This window comes from Phodopus roborovskii, unplaced genomic scaffold (genome assembly GCF_943737965.1).
Source record: "Phodopus roborovskii unplaced genomic scaffold, PHOROB, whole genome shotgun sequence".
Classification (NCBI taxonomy): domain Eukaryota; kingdom Metazoa; phylum Chordata; class Mammalia; order Rodentia; family Cricetidae; genus Phodopus; species Phodopus roborovskii.
The window spans coordinates 28193276-28217812 of NW_026126482.1; the positions used below are offsets into that span (position 1 = coordinate 28193276).

Here is a 24537-nt window from a genome sequence, read left to right on the forward strand (position 1 = left end):
TTCTGGATGTACCTATGTGTCAGTTTATGATCTATAGAGAATAAAATCTTATACATTGACTCATTTCTGGTGTACTTTGGCAATGTTTGTATTATTAGTTTGTACATTTTCTCTTTACTTCCATCAGTTGCAGCAATTTGTATAAAAATATTCAGTTGGACAAATATAAAAAAAAAACTGCAAAGAATTTGGCTTGTTGACAGGATTTGATGAAAAAGGGAATAGTTTTCTTATTGTTAGTCAATATTTTCATGATAGCTTTGACTATAATAAGTCATAGCAGTGTGTAGAACCTTCTGCTTTCTTGTATAGTAGTTCTATGCCTTGCAATACCAAAGTAAAACAAGTATAATTATCGGAATACCTATGTAAATATATGTCTATAGGAATAGATTGCTATAGTAATAGAGAGGCTGAAAATTCAACAAAAGAAAGTATCTTAGAACAGGTCATAAGTAGTACAAAAACATTGGTTTTAGGGAAATGCTGTTGTTTAGGCAAGTTGCTAACCTAAATGTTAATAAAGAACAGAAATATATGGTGGAGATAAATCTGAAGTGCTGTACAGATATATAGGGTCTGCTGCTAAAGAAAGATGTATGGTAGCCAGTGATGTGAATGAGTTGCCAGGGAATCAGAATACGTAGCTGTGTAAGCCAAGTTATTGAGTTGTTGAAGATGGAGATGATATGTTGAGTGATGCTCTAATCACAAGGGTGTTGAGATATACTTTGAAGTGGACCTGTGGGACTATGAGTAGAAATGAAGTTGGAAGTACTAATCAGTGACTGAGTATAGTCTGGTGACAAGAAAGTGTGTGTGTGGCTGTATGCTGTTATGCTAGTCATGTTGTGTAGGCATTAATCATTTGCAGGTAGGAGGGCTGCAAATGTGTTGCTGTTAGTGCTATTGAAGAAGGCAGGGAAGACTGGCACGGGAAAGTAAAGTTCTATTGAGGTATCTCATTGAGGAATACGGCTTCAGAGCACAAGGGGGATGCATTATTTGCAAATTAGATGCAGTGAGAATTTAAGACATATTGGTAAGCTGCAAATGTTTTAATTTCATTAACACTTGAAGTTAAAAGAGCCAATCTGATTCCTTTACAGAAATGCAACAGAAGACTTACTTGGCAATCACAGTTAATCGAGAGAAATTATCATAGACATGTTGCGATGAGAGTAGTGAGAGCCAAAAATTATTAGAAACTGTGATTGGTAGGATGAAAGGATAAGACAGGTCAGAGAGGACAAGCGGAAGGTCTTCCATTCTATGTGGTTAAAGCATGAGCTTTATGGATGTGGTAAGAGTAAAGAGTTTTTGTGTGTGCTATATTAATTTCAGTGGTCTGCTTTCCTCAGTTTTAGGAGATAATTCATATTATTGTAGAATGTTCTGATGGTAAATCAGGCTTTATCCTTTTAGCTTAGGTCACAGTAAACATTAGAGAGATTAACAAAAACCAGAAAGCATTGGAAAATTTTCAGGATATCAGCTACTGTTCTTAGTATGGGGTTAGCATATGTGTAGTTGAATGATTAGGAACATGTCTGACCACATTTGAATTCAGAGGTCAGTGGCAGCAATTTTGGATGAATACACACATCTTCCCCAATAGACTCAGTCTTTTGTGTGGACCCATCTCAGGTTCTGTTAGAGGCTGGCTCAGAAGTTTGGGATTGTTTTTTCTTACATGTCTCTGGGCATTGTTGATGCTGCTTCCCTGTGAACAGATAGGGTACTACTGTACAAAGGACCAGATGAAGTCTAATGAATGACTTGACTGGGTGAGCGAGTAGGAGCCTTACTTCTAAACTATTTAAGAACTTTTTATTACATTATTTTTTATTCTTTGTGTGCATATGTGTATATGCTTCAGCGTGTGTGTGTGTGTGTGTGTGTGTGTGTGTGTGTGTGTGTGTGTGTGTGTGTGAAGGTCACAAGACAACTTGTGGCAGCTAATTCTGTTTTCTGGGAGATTGGCCTCAGGCCATCAGGCTTGGCAGCACATAGTTTTATGTTCTAACCATCTTGCTGACTTTACTCTCTGAACTACTTTGACTTCATTCAGATTCAGTTACTATTCAGAAATAGTAGGAAGCTTAGAAATAACTAAAAACAACATAGGTTTGGTAGCAAAGTGTGGGCCAGGAGCAGCTCTGTAAGAGGCATGATGCTCTGGCTGCTTTGTTCTTCTACTAGAAGAGGCAGACTTTAATTTGCTGTTAGTGACACAGTCAGCCTGACATATAGAAGGAGGCCAGTAGAGGAGTACAGCCAATTCAGTGGGGAAAATAACACAGTCAATTAAGCTCCTTTGCTTTTACTATAATTATAACAGGCATAGAAAATTTATATCAAAGAACAGTATGTATGCAAATGAATAACTTTTTTTAATTACTGGGGACCAAGGAGTTTATTAGGATCATTAAAGCCAAGAACAGACAGACAGAGCATGACAGGTACTCCAAGGAAAGTTCAGACTCCAGTACCAGACAGAGAGGCTGGGTCTCTGAAGAGCATCAGATCCCCAGGAATAGCATTTATTAACAGAATGCTAAGATTTAATTATTCCTTTGTCCATGTACCTTTCATTTCCTGAAGCTTGGAACATGTTTAATGTGGTTGCTGCAACTTTTTCATTTGGTCACATTCTGAATGGGTCCTCTAAAGTAAAATACAATTAATTGCCTTTTGATAATCTGCATGGGGATATGTGCATGAGTCTCTGCACATATCAAAGTCTGAGGATACTCAAGTTACATATAGAAAATGTTATAGTATTTGTGCATTGCTTATATATATTCTTTTGTATACTTTAAATCATCACTAAGATAGTTATTATACCCAATGCAATACAGATATTCTATAACTAGCTATATTAATTGTGCAACAAAGAAAAGTCTGTCTTTGTTCAAGACAGATAGATGCAGCTGCAGTTTATCATGTGCATGGTTGCAGAGCCTATGGATATTGAGAATCATCTATAATCTTTATTTCTGTCTCAGTTCTTACTGAGAAGACATAAGGAATAATAGTTTTTATAGTTGCTTGATTCTTAGCTTTTACATCAAAAAAAGGTGTCACATCCATCCTTGTTTATTGTTATTATTTTTATAATTAACATTATTCTTATTATTAGAGAAAGGGTCTTGCTAAATAGCCTAGGCTTGCTTGGAATTTACCTACCATGTTCTGGAATTACAGGAATGTGCCACCATGTCTGACTATCTCCTTCTTCCTTTAGTATCTGCAGATGTCTTCATAGTGAGGAGAATCAAGTATTATCTGGCTTTTTGGGCAGTTACCCTGAAGATACTTTAGATGCATTATATATTCTGTAGCTTGCTAAAACTAAAAGTAAATTTTCTTTTATTCCCTGTTGACTAGGACAGATCATGGAGCTGAATAAGCCGTCTAATCCTTACAGTGTTCAGCCCTGGGACTTGGGTAGTGGGTGGCTTATATCTAAATCCTTTCTCTGTTCTTGCTGGCTCCATGTCGTCAGTCCAATTTCTTGACCCATCTAAAACAGTGTTTCCTTCCTTCCTTCCTTCCTTCCTTCCTTCCTTCCTTCCTTCCTTCCTTCCTATTTTTGTTGTTGTTTTATAAGTAGGGGTGGTGACCATATCTGTCTATTGTCCAAGATTCTTTGGAGAATGAGGTGAGAGAACATGTGTGAAACACTTAGCCAGTGGAGCTTTGTGAGACAGAGGGTGCCTCTTGATACAGGAGAGGCAGAGAGAGTGAAGGGTGGCAGGTACTTTAGTGTAACTCATTAATTACAACATTCAAAGTTTTCATGCCTAGGATCCTAGAGCTGTGCATTCTCTCTCATTTTCAGGGAAAAAGGAAGATCAACAGGAGAGAACCCTGCCATGGAAGTACATTCTAGCTTCAAGTACTTTCTCAGCACCGCAGTTTTAGATAGATAACAACATAGGGTGACCACTGCAATGTGTGCTCAGTTTGCACAGAGAAAAATGTGAGATATAAGGACAAAAAAAAAAAAAAAAATCACCAAAGTCTCCAAAAGATAACATGTATCTGTGAATATAAGAGAATCTTTCTTAATAATCCGACAACGACAACACTGCATATCAGAATGTAGGTACATCATGGGTTTCCTTTCCGTGAAAGAAACCATGACTGCCTCTCCTGAGATGGATATCAAAGCAGAAAAGATTGAATTCAAACACTGCTGTTATGTGTGGGGAGTGTTTTAGAATATGGACTTTTTCCTGATTCTTCCTTGATCTGAGAGGCTTTTTTTTCTTGTTTCAGACGCTTGGTACTTTGGCTAGAGAAAAAGCCATTCTTCATATAGATTTCATTTTCAAACTGCACTGTATACTGACACCATAGTACAAGTGTGCCCCTTGATTGCCATGGTGTAAACTACGCAGCGTGTCACTTGTGGTATGGTAATTGTGAAGATTGGCCTTACCACTAGTTAAGGCCAGTGTCTGCTATTGCGGTTAAATAAGGATCAGGATAAACAAATAGGCCTAATAGATGTTTATTTAGGGAGAAATAACTTACAACCTGGATAGATGAACACCAGCAAGTTCCACGGGATGCTCTCCTATCCCAGTTCCCCCAGCCAAAGCGCATTCCGGGTTCTTCCTGAGACCTCCTTCCACAGGTCACTTCCGGCCACTTCCGCCCATGGCTCCACCCCCCAATGGGCGTGGTCAGTGCCACAGAAGGAGACAATGTAACTATCTCACTACAGTCTGCTATGTGGTCACTGCTGTGTAAATGTCAGCTGCTGATACAATCTAGGTGATCCATGCTTTCCAAAGATGAATGTCATTAACCATCCTTAGGAGCCATCCTCCTCCAAGAACAATTTAGACACTGGAGAATTGGTAATCCAGTGGTGTGAATCATCTCTTTTGCTAAGTAATGAAGTAATTTTCTTTGTTTTTGCACCTACTTTGAACTCAGCATTTTGAAATCAAGCCATCTTTGATATTGAGACAACCTGAAATTTTCCTCTGTGACAGTTGACTGAGGCATGAGATTTGTTTGTTAAAACATCCTCTTCCACTTGAGAACTTGGGTATTCCTAGCTATTAACTAATGATAATACTGATTACATTTATGTAAAGGTCACTTGGCCTGTTTGTTTTCTGTTTGCTTTCCTAATCCACATCTCCTTTTCTCTCCATATCTTGGAAAAAGACCTACCTATGTCTTTCTGTAAAGAGAAAGCTGCTAATCTCAAATTCTTAACTAGATTATACAGTTTGCACACATTTTGGCTTGTCTTACTGTTTTTATTTCACCTGCCTCAGAAGCAGACAGACTCAGCTTTCATTAGTTCTTAGAATAATACCTGCTGTCATGGATTAAGTATTTGGCAAGTCTTTCTTCCCATCTACACAAATGCCAAATTTGGGAGTAGTGGAAATTCAAACACATTTTTTTGTTAGGGAAAACCAAAACAAAAACTAGTGTTTTTTGATTGTCTGTGTAGTGTGACATTAAAGATATAGCTTGTATTTGCTCTGATTTGGTATCCCAGTCTGTTAAGATTGTGGAATATCCTCATCAAGCCTTGCAAGTATGAATGTTTAGGGCATTTCTCTGTGCTTTTGTCTATAGGAATATGTGATTTCTCTAGAATTTAATAAAATTAAGAAAAACCTGTCCAAATAATGATTATATTTTAATTATCAAATAACTGTTACAGTTTTAGAACAAAGAAAGTTTCCACTGAATACAGCCATGTACTTACATTGGAGAAATTTGAATATTAGGAATAGCTTTGGTATAAACACCAAGTTTCTTATGCACTAGTATATATATAAAATTGCCACTTACTTAAAAATATTCATTCATTTTGTATATCAGTTTGACTTTATAATCCAGTAACAACTTGTAAAGTGGAGATCATAAAATACAATTAATTATAAGGTTAATAATAACACATTTCTATTTAATGCTTCCTAAACTTTAATATTTGCTTCCTAAAATGTCAGCCGAGTTTACAACATTTCTAAGGTATTTTCATATTTACCAACTTTTCTTGGGTTTTATTCTTTTGGAAAGTGTCGTTGAGTGCTTTTCTCTTGGCAAAGCAGTTAACTAACAGAATTGTTAATCGTGGGCATGCCATGGCCTTAGAGAAGTCAGTTTCTTGTGTATGCCATGTAAAGCAGAGATGACATTTCTTTCTGTTTGAAAGAAAACCTTATGTGCTTATAATTCCCCTTTGCACTTGGAATGTTTGAGTCATGCTGGGGATTAATTTTGGTTTGAAATAGACAGAAAACGATTGAGTTAAAATATAGAAGTGTATTCAGCTGTAAATGAATCTGCCCAACATTAGAAAGAACACTTCTAAAATAAGTCAAGGATTAAAACTGCCACCAGTGCAACTGGAACTTCGGCAGTTGGTGACATAAGCCAGTGTTAGCCTTGGCAGCACGGAGGGAGAAATCTTGACACAAGGAGGAAGTGGAGCAATTTCTCTCATGTGTCAGACACAGTGGTCTTTCTTTAATATCAGCCAGGTATGCCTTGCTGTTCAGTGACTTTATCCCTTCACTCTGACCATGGCCACATCAAAACTTTTTTTATTTAAGTCTTTTTTTTTTAACCTTTTAGTCTTTTATGTCTTAAGTTTGTAATATTTAATCTTTTCTTTAATCTTTATAGTTTGACTTTCTAACTTTACCATACAGCTTCATAATAGCAGCTCCTTTCTGATTGTTTGTGTGCCTCCAGAAATTAATAGAATAACATGAAGTAGCACTGGGAACTCAGGGTAACGTGGAAACTGTATGTTCTGTGTTTAACAGGTCAAAAGCAGTTTCACAGCTGCAGTCTTAAGTTTGCCTTCACTTTCAAACCAGAGATACTTTTGTCATCAGTATGAGTGTGTATGTTTGGAAGACAAACTTGAGTATCTGCAACTATGCGTGAAGACTTGTAATTATCTAATTACTTACATTGGGATTGGCAGTGCAAACCATGTATAAGGTCAGAAGCAGGGTGCTGGTAGCACACAGGCAGTAGTTAGGCAGAAAGTAACCAGTGGAGCTGTTTCTCATAATTTAAAAATACCATCTAGAAGCGCTACCCATTCTTTTTATTGAATTATACATTAGCAGATGAAATTCTGAGTTGCTTATTAACCCTGATTTTATATTTATTATTTTCTTTTATCTCTTTATACTTAAAACTCAGGTCCATGGAATTGTACGGCGATCCAGTTCATTTAATACAGGTCGAATTGAACATTTATATAAGAATCCACAGGCTCATATTGAAGGAAGTAAGTAATTTTCTTCTTGTTGCTTCTTCTCTTTAGATATTTTCAAATACCATTATTCATAGCTTATCTAGTCACAGTTTTTTACCCAGGAATTACTTCAGTGAATAGCACCTTACCTAAAAGATGGGGAAAACTTCCTTGTAGCTGCCTCAGGCTTAATGCCATCTTGATTTGATTATTAGAGTGATATTCGGTAGATGACTTTCAGAGAAATAGATAAAACATAACTTTGCTCAGCCTTCATCAGTTCAGGTCCCTGTTCCTTTAAGTAACACCAGTTCTGTATTAAAAGAACACTCTTTGTTTTTATTTATTTGACTTAATTTATTCAAGTTAATTGATCTTTGCACATTGACATTTTTGAATATTCATTCATGTTTTATTCTAAGAGTATTACGATTTTTATTAAAAGTTAAAAGCATTATTTAAAAATTTGTATACAATTTATTTTGATAATATTTTCTCCCTATTCCAAATCCTCCCAGGTCCTCCCTACCCACATAATTCATGCACATTGAATTTTAAAATGATTCTCAAAGATGTTTTCAAATCTTGATAGTGATTCAAATTATATTTAAATTGCTTTAAAGATCACTATCAGGACTTACTGGCTTTCTTACTTTTGTTGCTATTAATTAATTTGCCCGTGTGGGGAAGTATCATTTAGATAGCACATACTTTCTCACTTGACCTCCTCACTCAGGTAGTTAAAGAGACTATTTTGTACATGGAGACACAGAGAAATAGTGACTTTATCAGGATCACATGCCATGATAAGGGCAGAGCTCAGTCTAGGACATGGGGCTTTTAAGTTTGTGTATTATTTAGTGTCTCTAGCTATCAGGGATGATACAGTGAGGTTGTAACCCCCAAATGATTTAGGTTTTAGTTGTAAAAAGAGTCGAAGTTTTGGTTGCTTTTAGGTATTTATATCATTAGGAAGGTTATTCAATTTTCCATGGAATAGGCTTTCTACCTGATGTTTAAATTACTTGTGTATCTTCTTGAAAGTTACTATGTGTTGAATAGCTCTTATACAAAGTGATAAGAACTTGAGAATTTTAGATTTGGATTTTTTTTAAGGCTTATAGTAAGATGACTTATAAATAGGACCCAACTATTCACATAGGATTTATAATGTTTCATATGTATTATATACATAATTTAGACAATATTTCAAATTATTTTGTGCACAAACAGTTTTCATGGTATGGTTATTTTCATTTGTGACATTACATTGTCAGTATTGTAAAATTTTTAGGGTTTTGGATCACGTCACATTTTGAAATTTCAGATGAGCAATACTCAATTATATATTTTTGTGTGTGTGCACAATGATACCACCATTGAATCTAGATGTAGACCAAGCTAGCAAACTGCTCACAATGAAGTCAGTATAAGGGTCAGCTTCATTGTATGAGTTTAGATAGATTGATTGTCCATTAAAGAGTTATGTTACTATAACAGGCATATCATAGCCATCTTAAGGACATATACTGTAAGAGTCTTTAAAATTACAAGATGGTATCTAAACACAATTACCCCCAAAGAGCTATCTTCTCTTTACCAGTGTGTTGTAGATTTCTTTAGAGGGTATATACATTATTCCAGGGTGATGTTTGCCAGATTTCACTTTTATTTTGTTTTTTGTTTTTGTTTTTTTTTTTTTTTTGTTTTTGTTTTTGTTTTTTATTTTTTCTCTAGCCCCTATTACATTTTTTTAATTTGTTTTCTTATTTTACATATTGATCCCACTTCCCTCTCCCTGTCTCCCTCCCTTTCTCCCTCCCTCCCATGCCACCCCTTACTCCACAGGAAGGATCAACAAAATCTGTCAAGTCATTTGTAGTAGGGATTAGGCCTTCCCTCCTTTCTCTAGGTTAAAGGAGTTTCCCTCCATGAGGAATGTGCTCCCAAAATCCTCTTGTGCATCAGGGATACATCCTGGTTCCACTGTCAGAGGTCCCTTAGACTTCCCAGGCCTTCTAAGTGAGACCCATGTTCAGGGGGGCCTGAGTCGGTCCAATGCTGGTTTCCCATCTATCAGTCCGGGGGGTCCATTAGCTCCTCCCAGTTCAGGTCAGCTGTCTCTGTGGGTTTCTGTAGCCTGGTCTTGTCTTCCCTCTCTGCATCCTGATTCTAGTTCAGCTCAGTGTTTAGTGGGTGTCTGCTTCTGTTTCCAACAGCTACTAGATAAGGGCTCTATGATGGTGGATATACTTTTATATAACAGGTTTTAAATTCTTAACAACCATATGCTAATTGTCTAACATCTTCAGGATATTACCATTTTTTACAACAAGTCCATTTGATTCTACTATTATAAATCCACAAAAACCTTTCTTTATACATTATGTGTTTCTTAAAGATGAAAGTAATACTCTTGATACTCAAGGACCATCACATACAATGTTTCTGTGTTGGTGGACCAGGATTGTAACACATGGCAGGCAGGTAGGATCTTGCTAAGTAGTTCAGGCTATCTTCAAATTCATAGACCCATCTCTCTCAGTGTTCCAAGTACTGGGTTTGCATGGATGGGCTGTCACACCTGGGGATACCAGTTTGACGTTCATTTTCATACATGAATAATACATATTTCAGTTTTAATATTGAATGCTTCTCTTGTTATCTCATATCTTGATCTTTTTCTAAATCTTAAAGATATGAAGTTGCACTATGGTGACCTCACCGACAGCACCTGCCTGGTGAAAATCATCAATGAAGTCAAACCTACAGAGATCTACAATCTTGGTGCCCAGAGCCATGTCAAGGTAAGTTGTACTCATTGCCATGGCTTCTCTGCCTGTGTCCTTGTGTTCTCTATTCACCCATATTGATTGTGTCTCAATACAGTAACAACTACTAGTTTAAGTTTAGTCTTCAGTATTAGTTTGCGGATTTATTCTAATAAAAATGCTTAGAAAATTTTAAGCTGAGGTTTCTGTTACTCAACAGTAAAATAAAATCTTTCAAATAAAATTGTTGTAGCAATTTGCATTCCTTTTAGGTTGCTCCCAATATTCAAGAGCCCCTGTTCAGACATTTTATATCAACGTGTGAGAAGTATTTGTTAAAATATTAGAAGGAGTAGCTCATTGAAATCTTTATTTTAATGTTAATTTTTGGTAGTGGCTATATGTCTGTGTTAATGGATATACTTATGTTGTAATATTCTTAAAGATGATAATTCTGTGGGTTGCAATCATATGTTAAAGTTAGCTTAATTTTTTGCTGTGAATTGTGAAAAGAGTAGAGTAAGCTTTTTCCCCCGCCTTTTTCTCTTGTTGTGATACTCTTACTGTTGATTTCTTCCCTGTATTCAGATTATCTGGTGCTCTGCCCCTTTCTTCAGTCATTCTATCTGGAGCAAGTCATAGTAAACTTGAGACTCTCTCCTGAGCCTTCCAGCTTCTGCTTGACTCAGGTTTTTGTGACTGTGCTCTTTAATGCTTCCTTGGGTGAATGAAATTTGAAGCCAGGGTTGATTCCTTCTATTTAGGTACCTGTTTAATTAAGTGGTTAGTAGAGATTAGAAATAAAAGCAAATGGCTTTAGGTTTTTTTTTTTTTTTTTTTAAGAAAACTTTATAAATATCTATCCATGTTTTTCCCTCTGTTCAAAAAAAATACAACAATTTCATTGGACTTTTTAAGGTATTTTAATATTTCTCTATATTTATATTTTTACAGAATGGGGGCAATATGCCTGCTTTCTACACCTCTGGTGCTAAGACAGGAATTAGGACCCGAGTTAATGAAAATGGTATAAGCCTAATCATTAAAACAGCAAATTTTAGAAAATTGAGGGCAAGTCCTTGGGCTCAACAGTTAAAAGCACTGACTGCTTTTGCAGTGTACTTGGGTTTGATACCTGGAACCAACATGATGGCTTACAAACGTCTGAAACTAAATCTCAAGACATCCAACATCCTCTTCTGACTTCACGAGGCACCAGAAACACATGTAATACATACATGGAAAACACACACATAAAATAAATATGTATTAAAAATAAAAACATATAGTAAGTTGTATACTATTATTATTATTACTACTATTATAGTATTCAATTTGAAATTGGCCCATTTTTGCTCTGAGATATACCTGAAGATTTATAAAGAGATTTCTTATCTGCCTTTACTGATTAGAAAAACAAGCAAAACCCTATCTTTCTCTTTCTTTTTTCCTGTTTTTTCTTCGGGTACTGAGGATGGAATATAGGACCTCATATGTGCCAAACACATGCCAGGAGCTACATCCTTTGCCCTCTTGGTTTCTTCATATACAAGTCATTCTGTGTTATATGTGGGCTAAAAATCTGGCCTGTGAAAGCATGAGAGGCTTTATATTCTACAGGTAGAGCTGTTTTCCTAGGGATTTTTAATCTTTCTGTCTCCATGGTAAAGTTATGTCTTAGGATTCTGTGTTTCAGAGATTATTTTCTATGGAGGAGTATTATTTTATTATTCCAGTAATCTTTCCCCCAAATTGAAGCACTTAGCTTATCTTCCATACTTCTTTTGATATTCTGATCACCACAAAAGTATATTCCAGAGAAAAATTGGGTGTTTGGGAATTCCCATTTTGCTTTTCAGTTTCCTTAAGTTTCAGAATTTTTCCTTTTTGATCCAGAAGCCATAAACTAATATTATGACACGATGGGGAAAATGTATGTTTATCTATAGTCCCCTTCTCTGTACCATCTTAGTATCAAATGTAATTGTCTTTTCCTTTCTTCAAAATATATTAAGGTTCTCCATTTCTTGAATTGTAGTTTGTACAATAGTGCTTAGGTATCATTCTGGAGTGATTGTTCTATAAAAAATTGCAAGCAGAGATCATTGGTTTTATTTATTCTAAATTAATACAAATGTAAATTTATCTGTTTTATGGTATTTTAGCTGCTTTTCTTAAAATGTGAGTTAATTGACAGGAATGGTGCTTAATTGGAATTTAGAAGACATTTATGTATTCATTCATGTGAGGCTTGTACATGTGTGTTATGTGGACTTGTGTATGCCACAGTGCATATGAGGAGGACAGAAAACAATTTTCAGTACTTGGATCTCTCCTTCTGCTATGTGCCTTTATATACTGAGTCATTTCATGCCTAAGAATTTTGGTTTTTTAAATAATTTCATCTTTCAACAAATATTTATTGTACATATACTTCAAACAAAGTAAGGTATAGTAGAGAAAGAGGTATACAAAATCTACTTGTGCTGTTGAGGGATTAATCTTAGTAGGGGTGACTGGTGAAAGTGTCAGAAACTTGCACAGTAGCTTTGAGTCTGTAGTGGCAGGTGAGAGGGAATTCAGTCTGAGGGACTAAATGGCATCGAGGAGGAGAGGGAGAACATTAGCTCTGGTAAATAGCATATGGATGCTATTTACAGATGTGTTAGGAAGTGGAACATTGAAATGGAGGTAATAACATAAAGCAAAGAGTCAGAAGGGGCCATGAATACTGAAAAGAAATGTCAAAGTGAGTAGGCATGGAGCTGGGCTATGCCATGAAGCTTTTGTGTGTGTTGAACAAAGAAGAACCGTATTTAGACATGAATGTTAGAGGCTAGAATCTACAGATGAGGTTACAAAGATGTATTACACAAGTATGATGACGTTTTAAAGGGGATAAGGACATAATGATCACCTGGTGGGATGAGTGGACTCTTCTATGGTCTCTAGAGAGGAGGTAAAGCACTAGTGCTCAGGGACCAGAAAGTTGATGCAACAGCTATGAGGGATTTTACTAGCAGCACTTGATGAATACTTGGATGATACACACTGTGGGACTTGATAGTCTGTTTGGTTGTAAATTCAGCTCTCAGAGTCCTTAAGATGGTGATTGGTGGCTGGAGAAAAGGAGATAGAAGACTGTAGGGAACTTGCTCTGTCGAAGGTATGGAGAGGCAAAGTAGGATAGCAGGAAGCAGGGAGACAAGAGGCAGTGGGTGGAGTTAAGTCTCATAAGTTAAAAAGGTAGACCTTCCTAGGAAGGGGATAGAGGACAGGAGTAGATCAGTGGTCTTGGCCACAATGCTGAGATCCACTTGTAATGGTTCTGTTAGTTTGCTTTTGCATTGTTGGGGTTGGAAAATAGGACCTCAAGCATGGTAGATGAGTATTCTCTTACTAGTTAGTTCTGAGCCTAGTTTTGTGGCCATGTTTTGGGAAACATTTCTTTAGCATTTCAGGTGTCTTGGTTCATTCATACAGTTGCTTTAAATGCATTTGTCTTAGACTTTCCCCTTTTAATGTACCACCTTCTGAGTTTGATGTCAAATCCTTCTGCTAATCACCAGTTCATGACAATGTGAGACTAAGTCGTAAGGACACCTACAATCAAGAATGGTGAGAATGGGAAGAGGCTGGAGTGAATCTTGTGTACCCAAGCTCTCCCAACTCAGAAATCTTTCTCCAAGTAGCCTATGAGAATTGGTACTTCTCAGAACTCTCCTTATACCAATGTCCCCTAGCCCACACCTTTTTATACCCCTGTGCTGTGAGCTAAAGTAAATTGATTCTTAAGCATGGGTAGTAGACACTGAGAAGGGGTTGGCCAAGGCCCTAGGATACTCACAGCTCACATAACTCTACCTGCTACTTTCTTCTTTGATCACTCAAAGTTGTACTTCAGGTTTCAGATTTTGGTCTGTTTTACTATCAAGGGATTAAAATAGTAAATTTGTTATAAATTCTCCATGTTAATATTTTAAAGTATTTTCAGTGATCACAAAATTTTTAACTGAAAAATTTGTTTTTAGTAATATGAACATAAAATAACATGCTATTTTGTAATATTTTGTGAAATGTTCTAATATTAGCAGATTTTATATTTAAATCTGAATTCTTGACTTCTAGACTGGGCATTGTTTGTGTTGGACTCATGTTGTACAGAATAAACTCTTCTATCACTCACACTTACAGTTAATTTGATATGGGCCATAGTATGCTAAAAGTAAGGAAAATAAAATAATAGGAAGCTGGTCTGGCTTCCTGTAGGAAACCAATGAAGATGAAATTGCTTCTTGGAATGAACCCATAGCAGTCTGGGAAATTCTGACTGAAGACATTTTTCTGAATCATAAACAGTAAAATTATGACTCATGAAGTAGTTCATTGAAAGGCTGATTGGCTCTTACGTGGGAGAAAGTGAAAGATGACTGCAATGTGCCAGTTATTAAAAGCAGTTAAACCTAGCATAATGACATCATCCCAATAGGAATAAATGATACAATTTATAGTCCTGTCCAACTTGAGAGAAAAAAAAAATGTTTTAGGAACTTTTTTTGAGATGCTATTTTCTTAATTCCTTGTGAATAATGTTTCTTATCTGCTCAGCATTTACTGTGGTTACACTTTTGGAATTTATCTACTGTTTTTTCATAGCTTCTTTGATGCTCTTGCATCTCCTACATAGTATTGATGAGATCTTTCCACAGTGAACCTAGTCCAGTGTGGGTTGAATTTATCTCACAACATCATGCTGGAATTGGCTTGACGTTTTCAAACATATGAAAATTATTCAGTTGTAAGGCAGTCATTAACTTGAGAAATAATTTAATATGACTTTCAACTTTACAAATATGATCATCTGCTCAAATTGTACATTTGGTTACTGCCAAATCCAAGATGAGAACTCAGGTTTTCTTATTATGTAATTTATTTGAAAGACCAATAAAGAAAACAATTATCTCTACCAGTTGTAATTCTGACATAAAGTTGTCTTCATAAAATTACCTTTCTCTTACATTGCTGTTTCTTCTTGAACAAACTTCTTCCCTAGTGTCTGTGGTGTAGATATTCGTCTCAGTTTAGTTTTGAGAAGGATTTTTCAATCCCCTTTCAGTACTAAAGATCATTATATCTCCTTCAGATAGATATTCTCTTATTCAACATGACTGATGCCATAGTTTGCATTCCTCATCTAATCCTTTAATTATCTGTCTTACTTTCCCTTTCAGTACTCAGAGTTACTTCTATTTGTTTCTATAATAGTAAGGAGGCCACACTGCTTTGGTTTTTGGGATAAGTTAGAGCAGACCAGGTGGGTGTGAGCTACAGTTTCTTTTCCATACTTGTGCAGATCAGCTGGTAGGTCTGAATAGAAAAGCCCAAGGGGAATGAGCCTGTGTGGGCTCTGGAAGCTAGTCATGAAGCAGAATTGCTTGTGAGTCGAGGGGCTAGTTGTAGTAGTGACCAGTACCTAAGTCAGAATCAGGGAGAGAGATGACAGAAAAGCAAGTCCAGCAAATGAAATTAGGAATAAAAACAGGCATGACAATTATACTAGTAAACTCTGGGAAAGGGTCCAAACAATTTAATTCAATAGTCATCTCTTTCCTGAAGGTCCTGAATTGCAGTTTACAGCTTGATAACTAATCATATTTTGCACTGAGAGAATTCATTATGGTGGGAAAGGAAGCTTTACTTGGTTAGTATATGGCTGGACTAGTTATAACACAAAACAAAACTGTAGCAACATGGTCCTTAATTGTATGATTATTGCAGAACAGGGGGTAGACCATTAAAACTCCACAACCAACATCTGAAAGGGACTGTTTTTCTGTCTTGTTACTCATTCATTTATTTATTTTGGACTCTGGAGGCCTAGCAGGGAGGTGTGAGCAGGAAAATGAGTAGACAGGGAACATTGCAATTGTGGTTAGAAGAAATATCCTTAAATGTGAGTCAGGGCCTGGCCCCATGGTCTACACAGTTACATGGTAGAGTTCATAATGTCACTGTAGATGAACATGGTCATCTATCTCTCTTCACTAGTGGCTACCTTGTAATAGACCCAGTGACGAGTTCATGGTGGTGGTAGGTAGTTATAATCATCATCAGGATAGAGATTAAATGTAATAAATGGTGCCTTGGGATTTTTTCATGATAACTTCACATCCAATGGCCTGCCATATCTCTTCCGAGACTGACCTGGGTTTTCCATTATTTCAAGTCCTGGTCATATCCTGAACTGACAGGGGCTTCTTAAAACTGCCTGTTTTCTCCAGTGAGCTGCTTTCCTTAGATTGTAGTCTCTTCTACTGTTGTTCTTCTGTGAACCTTCCTTCTTTCAATGGACTGTAACACTCCTTAGACACTGTCTGCTTCAGTTTCTTGACAATACCAACCTTTATTGAAAGTTCACCTTGATGCCACATTTAACCTGTTTGCAGTATGTGCCATCACTCTCAGTGAGTAGGTCAGCAATGAATGCTTTAGGCAATGAGGAAATGCAAATTGCCTATCCTTACACCTGCCTATCCCAGTCTTCCTGTGCTCTCTGTTCAGGCTAACATGAGTCAGAATACCCTGAGAAGTGAAGTGGATGGGGCTAAAATTCCATGGTCAACATTCTAGTCAGTACTGTTTCTGCACAGGATGAAGGTTGTGGTTTGCTTTAGCTGAGCTTTGAAATGATAGGCAAGACTGTTTTCCTTGGTCAAATGCCTATAGTTCCTGTGCTGAAATATAAGCTTATATAGCATATTCTAAAAGGGGAAATGATGTATGGGACCCTTTGTTTTCTATTACATGGACCATAGAATTCTAAGGTGGCAGTGCTCTTGGCAATAATCCAGGTCATGCCCTTGTTTCACAAGTGCTTGCCTGAGATTGCCAGTTGATGGGCAGCCAAGATCTACCTTTGAATACTGAGCTGATTCCAGTCTGTCTTCTTGTAGTATTAAGCTGAGATGACCAAAGGTGGGAATAGGACATAGATGCAATTGAACTATGACAGAAGTCTTACCTCTGTTGTCATTGCTATCATTTACTATGAAAAATGAAGTTTCAGTATAATAGGTTGAATTAAGACATTTTCCTTGCTGGAGGGAACTGTTTATAATTAATCCCATATGAGTGGTATTTTTACAACTAGGAAGCTCTCTGAATATAATGTAGGGTGCTGCATGAACATACCAATAATATTAAAATAAATTAGTGTACAGGGAAAGTACAGATGTATAGAATTAACTCATCTGAAATGATCACATTTTGTCTACTTATTAATATGTATACATTACAACTGTAAAGACTCTGAAGATAATGTATTTTGCTCAATAGTACCTGAACTGATAGTCATATATTATTTGAGGAAATTGTTTTATTATCATATGCAGTTCTTGAATGTGCTCAGAGCAGCATAATAATTCCCCAGTTTGTTAGCACACTGTAAATATTGAAATAACTCAGAGGCCTAAGGAGCAGAAAGGTGTAGTTTGATAGAGAGCCATCAGTTCTGTATTGAGAATATAAGGATTTATATTGTTTTTCATCTACATTGCTATGCATGTGTGGGTTCATGCAGACTTACTATTTCTTAAAAAAATGTGACTCCTTTAAAGAAGTAAGTAGGTGACATGAACAACATCTATGTGATAGGTGGTAAACTTCTGATATGACCGAGGTCTGTTGCCTTTTCTTTGTTTTTGTTCTGCAGCCCCCATTTCTTTCTGAATAGTTGTTGTTCCCTCTTCTGTGTAGGCACAGTCCCTATAATATTTAAAATACTTGGTAATCACTTTATTATAAGGAGAACTTGTGATAAGGACACCTTTTTATTTTATAATTTAACATTGTGTTTTCACTACATAAACTTTAATAATATGAATATGGCCAGTCAGTTTCCTGATACCTAGGATGCAATTTGTCCTTTTAAAATCCTATATTCTTGGGGGATAGGCAGGCATGTACACTGTTGGTAGGGGTCTCTGTGTGTCATCTGGCTCACATTTTTCTTGGAAGCCTGTTATAGATTTAAGCAATTGAATTCAAATCTAAAACCACTTAAAAAGTCCTTTATAGTCCATTAAGAATTTTTATGGGAGAGAACACTCTATGAAAGTTCTCCTTTCCCTGTTCAAACAGATTGTTCTGTTTTATTAGATCTAGGTGGTATTGTAATTTTGATAACAGCTAATAATGTTTGGAATTTTGTATATAATTAATGGACCACACAAAGGTGTATTTGTTAGCTTTTCCAACCTTTATTTACAGTAGTAGCTTTTTATTAAAAAAAAAACTTAATATTTCAGTGCAGTTTATGCATATTAAGCTAAAATTAATTAAAATGGGTGAGTGTTCATGTTTATCTAAATGTCCATGTCCAGATGAATTCATAAATACTAATGGAAGGAAATTTTAAATCACTATTGTGAGTGAAACTAACTGATTTTTTTTTTTTACTTTTATGATGAATGAAAACAGATTTGAGGATTCCTAGTTAGATGAATATACAAATAATAATAATATTTACTATTTGGAGGCAGATATATTTTCTTTCCTCTCAGGTTGGAAACATAGTTGAGAAATTAAGTTTTCTTTTAAAATATTAATAGAATTTGGTTTTAAGCACAATTCATACTTCATCATTTTAATACATATAGTGTTTATGAAATTTATTTTGTTAAAGTTGAATCCTTAAAATTGGGATGAAAAGATAAGATGAAAACTTTTCTAATTTAAATAAACTTAATGTATAAGGACCTTTTGTTTTAGTTTCTATATAAATCATTAACTGATTCTTTGTCAGTACCTCACAACAAGAAAACTTTAATGTATTGCATGGTGTGTTTTTAGAAACATTAATATCAAAGATTAATAGACATAATTTCTTTTAAATAATAACCTATGTAATTTTGGCATGTTTATTTTATAATATGCAATTAGTTAGAATTGCTGTATTTATAAGCCTGTATGAAGTCTTTCTTGGTCTATTGTAACTGTTAAGTTCATTATTAGAAATTGAGAACTCTGTAGCAGATGTTGCATTTCAAGGATGGGCTGTCTTTCATATGGGTCTAGAACTGATGAGTAAAATGAAATTTTACAGAGATACTGTTGGAGTCTTGGAAAGATCATTATTAGGGCTTTTCTTTGTTTGGTGACTCAGGGCAGTGCCCATCTCCCTGCTGCTTTTCTCTTTTAGTATCAACAAATCCAACCTCCAGTTTTTAAAGACACTTTTCAGGACCGTCTCTTGTCCTGACTCTCAGTTGGCCTTCTTTCCTGTCGTTCTACTCCTGTGTAGCTCACTCTGAAGTTGAGCCTGTTGTGCATTTGTTATGATCATTTACAGCCAGGCTCAGAGAGTCTCTTCTGGAGACAAGCATTTTGGTGTTGATGAAAAGGAAAATGATTACACCACAGTATTTTTTTTATATCACAAGAGCAAATACTGCTTTTCTTTTTACTTTATATTAAATATTATAAAAAGTGTTTTGGCTAAGTGGTCATTTAATTCTGTCAATTGGCAATTTTGTAAAAACTAACATATTGAAATTATTTATTTAAGTGTCTCCAGTATCTCAATCTTTTACTTTTATCCTTTTTAATTGTTAACTTTTTAAAAGTTACTGCATTAATGAAAACTTATCAGTGTTCATAAACTGTTGGCTGTGATTAAAAAAAATATTAGGTTAAATAGTGTACTTGTACTTTTACAAGTCAGTTTTAATGAATTTGCTTTACAGAGGAAATCATAGAAATTCCCAGAAAACTTTTGCTCTTGGGTAGGAGGTCAGATTATTGCTGACTGTCCTTTATCTAGATGAAAAACGAAATTCCTTTTGGGACTCAAGAATTCATAAGTTTCTATGGGACGGATGATTGTTATGCTTTTTTATACACATAGATGGCAGCAAAGTGTCACAGACAAATGAGGTCAGCTTGTCTTTAGCATAGAAGATGAGTGACAATACAATCTGATTTCCATCAGTTTAGCTCCCTGGGTTCTTTCTGTAAGTAAATCTAAAATAAGAAAGAAAGCTACTATAGATAACGTGGATGTATAGCAGGATGGAGGGAGCTGTGGGGAAACTATAACACACTGAATTTCTGGACAGATCCCAGGTGGGAAATCTTAATCCTTTCAGGTATGTCTTCTATTGTAAGATGACTGGAAGAGTTACGATATTGTTCATGTCAAAATAAAAAGACAGTGAGGGTAGAGTGGCGTAAGGGAAGAGGGAAGTAAAAGAGAAACTTGACAAAAGTCTCAGCAGCCAGCAATGGTCTGCTGCCTATGAGTACTGTAGGGTTTGGCCTGCATGGCTCCTTTTTAGTTAAGCAAGTTACAAAGAGGAAATGTCAGTCCACGAATCAGGCAAACATTCCATGGGAACATTTGCTCAAATGTCAGCATTTTAGAAAATAGAACTGCCGTCCATTATGGCCCAGTCTCCAGGTTGGATTTTCTATTAAATACACAAGTACAAATGTGTTTGTTCCGAACACGTTCTCAATTAACAAGTCATTTTATGCCTTAATTAGCATTCCTATATAATGACATAATAACTGTAGAGGATGACAGTCATCATTATAATTAATATTTAATATGTGTCTGGTTCTGACGACCTTTCTGTGTGTTCTCACAAACTTCTAGGTAATTTTCAAGTTTTAGAATTGCATTCAGTAAAATCACAGTCACGAGCAGACAGGAGGAGCGGAGGAAGTGGAAGCATGCTCATTAGAGACTGCAGTCTGGAAGTGAGTTACAGAATCGCAGTTTATAACAAGTCCTGAACAATCAAATTACAGTGGTCTCTTACTGCTTACAAACACTGCTCAAGGGATGGCAATGTTATTCAAGAAAACAATTTCCCCACCCTTAATTTTTTCTTTATCTCCTCAGGCAACTTAGTATCATAGACTAATCTATGTGTCACAAAATTGATTCGAAAGGTGTGTATAACAACTTGTTTAAATGCAGTATCTGGCAAGTCTCTCTTGTGACAGCAACTTATTTCTCACATAATTATTTTCCTAGTAAATTTGATATCTTAACAACCCTTTCCCTCATTTCAGAGTTCAAAAAGTAACACTTAATATAATTTATTTCTCATAGTTAATAAAGGCTTATTTGGGAGTGTTGCCGTTCACCCTCTAGCTGGCTGAACCGAGTGAGGTCAGGAGGGAATGTGGTAGCCAGGGGAAGGCGGTTTCCAGCATCACTCTGCTGGGGACTGTAATGGCCTCAGTGGGCTCATAATGATGTATAAAACATATTTTGACTGCTGATTATTACTCATTAATGATTAAATAATTTTTCACTGATATATATTGGTAAGAAATGATATATCCTTAAGTAGTTTTTGATGATATATACTTAGGTAGTCTTTTTCTCTGAAACTATCTACTGTGTTAACTTTAATCTGTATACCCAGGAAGTTCTGTGTTACTCTTGTTTTTAGCATGGCTACACGAATATAATAAACTATACAAATTTTGATTTGTAAACACATAATTATTTGATGATTTTAATTTAATTTAATATAATAAACATCCTACATGTTTAAAAACCAAAATATAAGTTGTTTTAATTAACAGTTATATACAGATTCTTTGGTAAGCCATTAGTGAAATAGCAAATGTTTGTTAATGAGTTTTAGATTACTGTGTTCTACTTGGAAAATAATTTTTAATCAGATTATAATATAATTTATAGGTAACTGTATTCCTTTTCGCTCATTTGGCAGACGTTAGGTTAAGACTGTATGCTCTTTCTTAGTAGAATGGCATCTTACGTATTATTTATTTGACCTTTTCTTTGCCACGGTTTTCATAAAAAGGACAGGATTGCAACACCACTTCCTCAAACTCCTTGGTTTCAAAAGTCTCATGTCTCACCCAGCCAAATATGAGTGATTTGTATTGCTTACTAACAGAAGAACATTGTTCTCTCCTTAAAAACAAACTGCTGCTTTTATTAGTTATATTTGGTATATTATTTTTTTCCTGATAATACTGTTTTATATGAGCAGTTAAGTGTTGAATAATTAATAAAATATTTTGATTTACTTATAGCCTCTTAAATACATTTTGAAAAGGATACATTTTATAAGTAACTTTTGATTCTTTTTTCAAGCTAAAATGGATTTTATATGAGTTATAGAAGAAGATTTCAATGTTTTATTGGCATCTTACAACAAATTTTAATTTATGACCACTTTAAATTTGTTTATATGAGTAAACATTTGAAAATGTTTTTAACATTATAGCTTAAGTAATATTTGTGTTAGTTGATTTTCCAAATTATGTCAACATTAATATTCTTCATGAAATAGTGTCTCAGTTGATAGTAAAACGGAATGCACTCTATTGTTTGAGTTATGATACCAGAATTTTTAAATACTATTCTTAGCTTTTTTGTTGTTGTTTTACTCCAAATGTGTTCTGTTATCTGATATAAAATAATTCAAAATGATAAATACTTTTAAAAGTAAATTGACAGATGAGGGGTGGTAATCGTTAAATTATTATTATTATTATTATTATTATTTTGCATTTGTTCATTATCTTTCACCAAATACTAATGAGCAGTGGGAAAAGGAAATGTGAATATTATAGGGTTCAATTTTGGGCCCAAACTGCATTTCCTATTTACTTTTTTATAGGGTCCAGGGTACCAAACGCCCACATTTAGAAGTGTATTGCCAGTGTTTGTATTCTTTGGGGAGTGCTTTCACAAAGAATGTGCCCTTTTATCGTGAGAAATTCTTCCAAACTTCAGCAAATACTCTGCTGCTTCCCCCCTGGTTTTCTTACTGAGGATCCTATTAGGTCAAAAAATCTTACATTATGTGTGTCTTGATGGTGCAACTTTATTGCCCAAGATTTAGAGACTAATCCATAAAACAGATACAAGTTTCCAAAGTGTTAAATGCTAGCTTGCATTTTTATTATTTAGATGGCTTTCATAGATTTTCTTTTTTAAAGTGTGTTGACTGTGGAGCATATCTGGGAAGTATTTATAGGTATATCATGGTGGGAAAGATGTGTCTTAATGGACAACATAAACATCCAAGTTAAACACTTAAATCTGATTGGAGAGCATAGTCAGAAATTAATAAAAATATATTCTTTACTATGTAGCACCAGTTAAGTACTAAATATTACTTCTAGTGAAATCTTTTCCGTGAAATTTAAAGGTCTTTTAAAGGAACTTAGTGTTAGAACACATGCTCATGTAGATTTAATAGAAATGGTTCATATTATTTTTCTTTTCATTCATATTAAAATTGAAATTAGATGGTTTCTAATTCATCTGTTTAAATTTTCTTGAATTTATATAAAATACTAGTACACTTGAATTTTTTCTTTTAGTAAAATTAACTATTGAATAAGAATTACATTTTTTTACTCACACGTGAATAAGGCAGCCATAAAGGCCGAGGTTTCGTGCTTTGAAATATTTCTTTTTTTTTTTGCTTACGGAAAGAGCTTTGAGCACAGCTCAGCATAGGATATCTTGTATGCTACTCTGTTCCGGGCTTGAATTTTTAAAATACTAGCTCCTTGAACCAAAAGCTACACAGCATTTAGACTTCTCATTGATGCAGGCTTTGTTGCTGTCATGTACTTCCTCTATTTTTTTTCTCCACTCTTCCATCTGCACTAGTCAAATTTAAACTAAAGACATATGTTTGCTGCTGCATATCAAATCTCTTACTGGATAATCCATAGTTTATTTAAATTCTACTGAATGTAGACCTTTATAAGTCTACTTTATAAAATAAAGTAAAATAATTTGTTGCATATAAACATATCTTAATGGCATATTAGTATATGGTAAAATATTGATTATTATAGCTTTCAGAACATTAGAGGAACTAAATATGACAAACTTCTGAAAATTCACAGTTATCTATTAAGAATTAATCATAAATCTCCAAGGTAACTCAAAAGCTGACATAGGAACTAAGAGTTTCACTCTAAGAACAATTTGTATACATTTATTTACATGGTTTAGATAATAAAATCCTTCAGTTTAGGCCTTATTGATATACAGCTGTCATTGGTATACTGAAATAGAAAGCGTTCTACATGTTAGAATGGGGTATTTGTGCATGTGTGCCTGTGTGCATGCATGTGTGCATGCGTGCGTGCGTGTGTGTGTGTGTAAAAAAAAAAAGAGAACTATACTTGCTAATTTTTATATGATGTAAAATAAGACTCCTAATAAAACACATAGCCTTGACAGGATTAATTTTCCTCATCTATGGAATGGGTAAGTGGAGAAGAATTTTGTCACATGCTCTGTAAGATTGGTTTCAAAGTCAAGTTCTATCATTCTGTTATTATCTTTTAAAATGCCATTATGTTTATAGTATAAATTATTTATACAATCTTATCTAAGCTAAGTACAAATCATATCTAAGGTTAGAAGATTTAATATCTTTTAAAAGTATTATTTGGGGGAATAATTTCTTGACAGAGTTTAGTATAAAATGATTTTTCTCTAGA

General features: G+C 35.1%; 1 protein-coding gene across 1 annotated transcript in view; it reads left to right on the forward strand.

Moving 5' to 3' along the window:
* The window catches only part of Gmds (GDP-mannose 4,6-dehydratase), a 518409-nt gene that overhangs the window by 87158 nt on the left and 406714 nt on the right, over window positions 1-24537 (forward strand). Inside the window, exons 3-4 of the mRNA XM_051194481.1 lie at window positions 7198-7285; window positions 9950-10059. Of these exons, the coding sequence (XP_051050438.1) occupies window positions 7198-7285; window positions 9950-10059 (198 nt within the window). The remainder of the gene's footprint in view (window positions 1-7197; window positions 7286-9949; window positions 10060-24537) is intronic.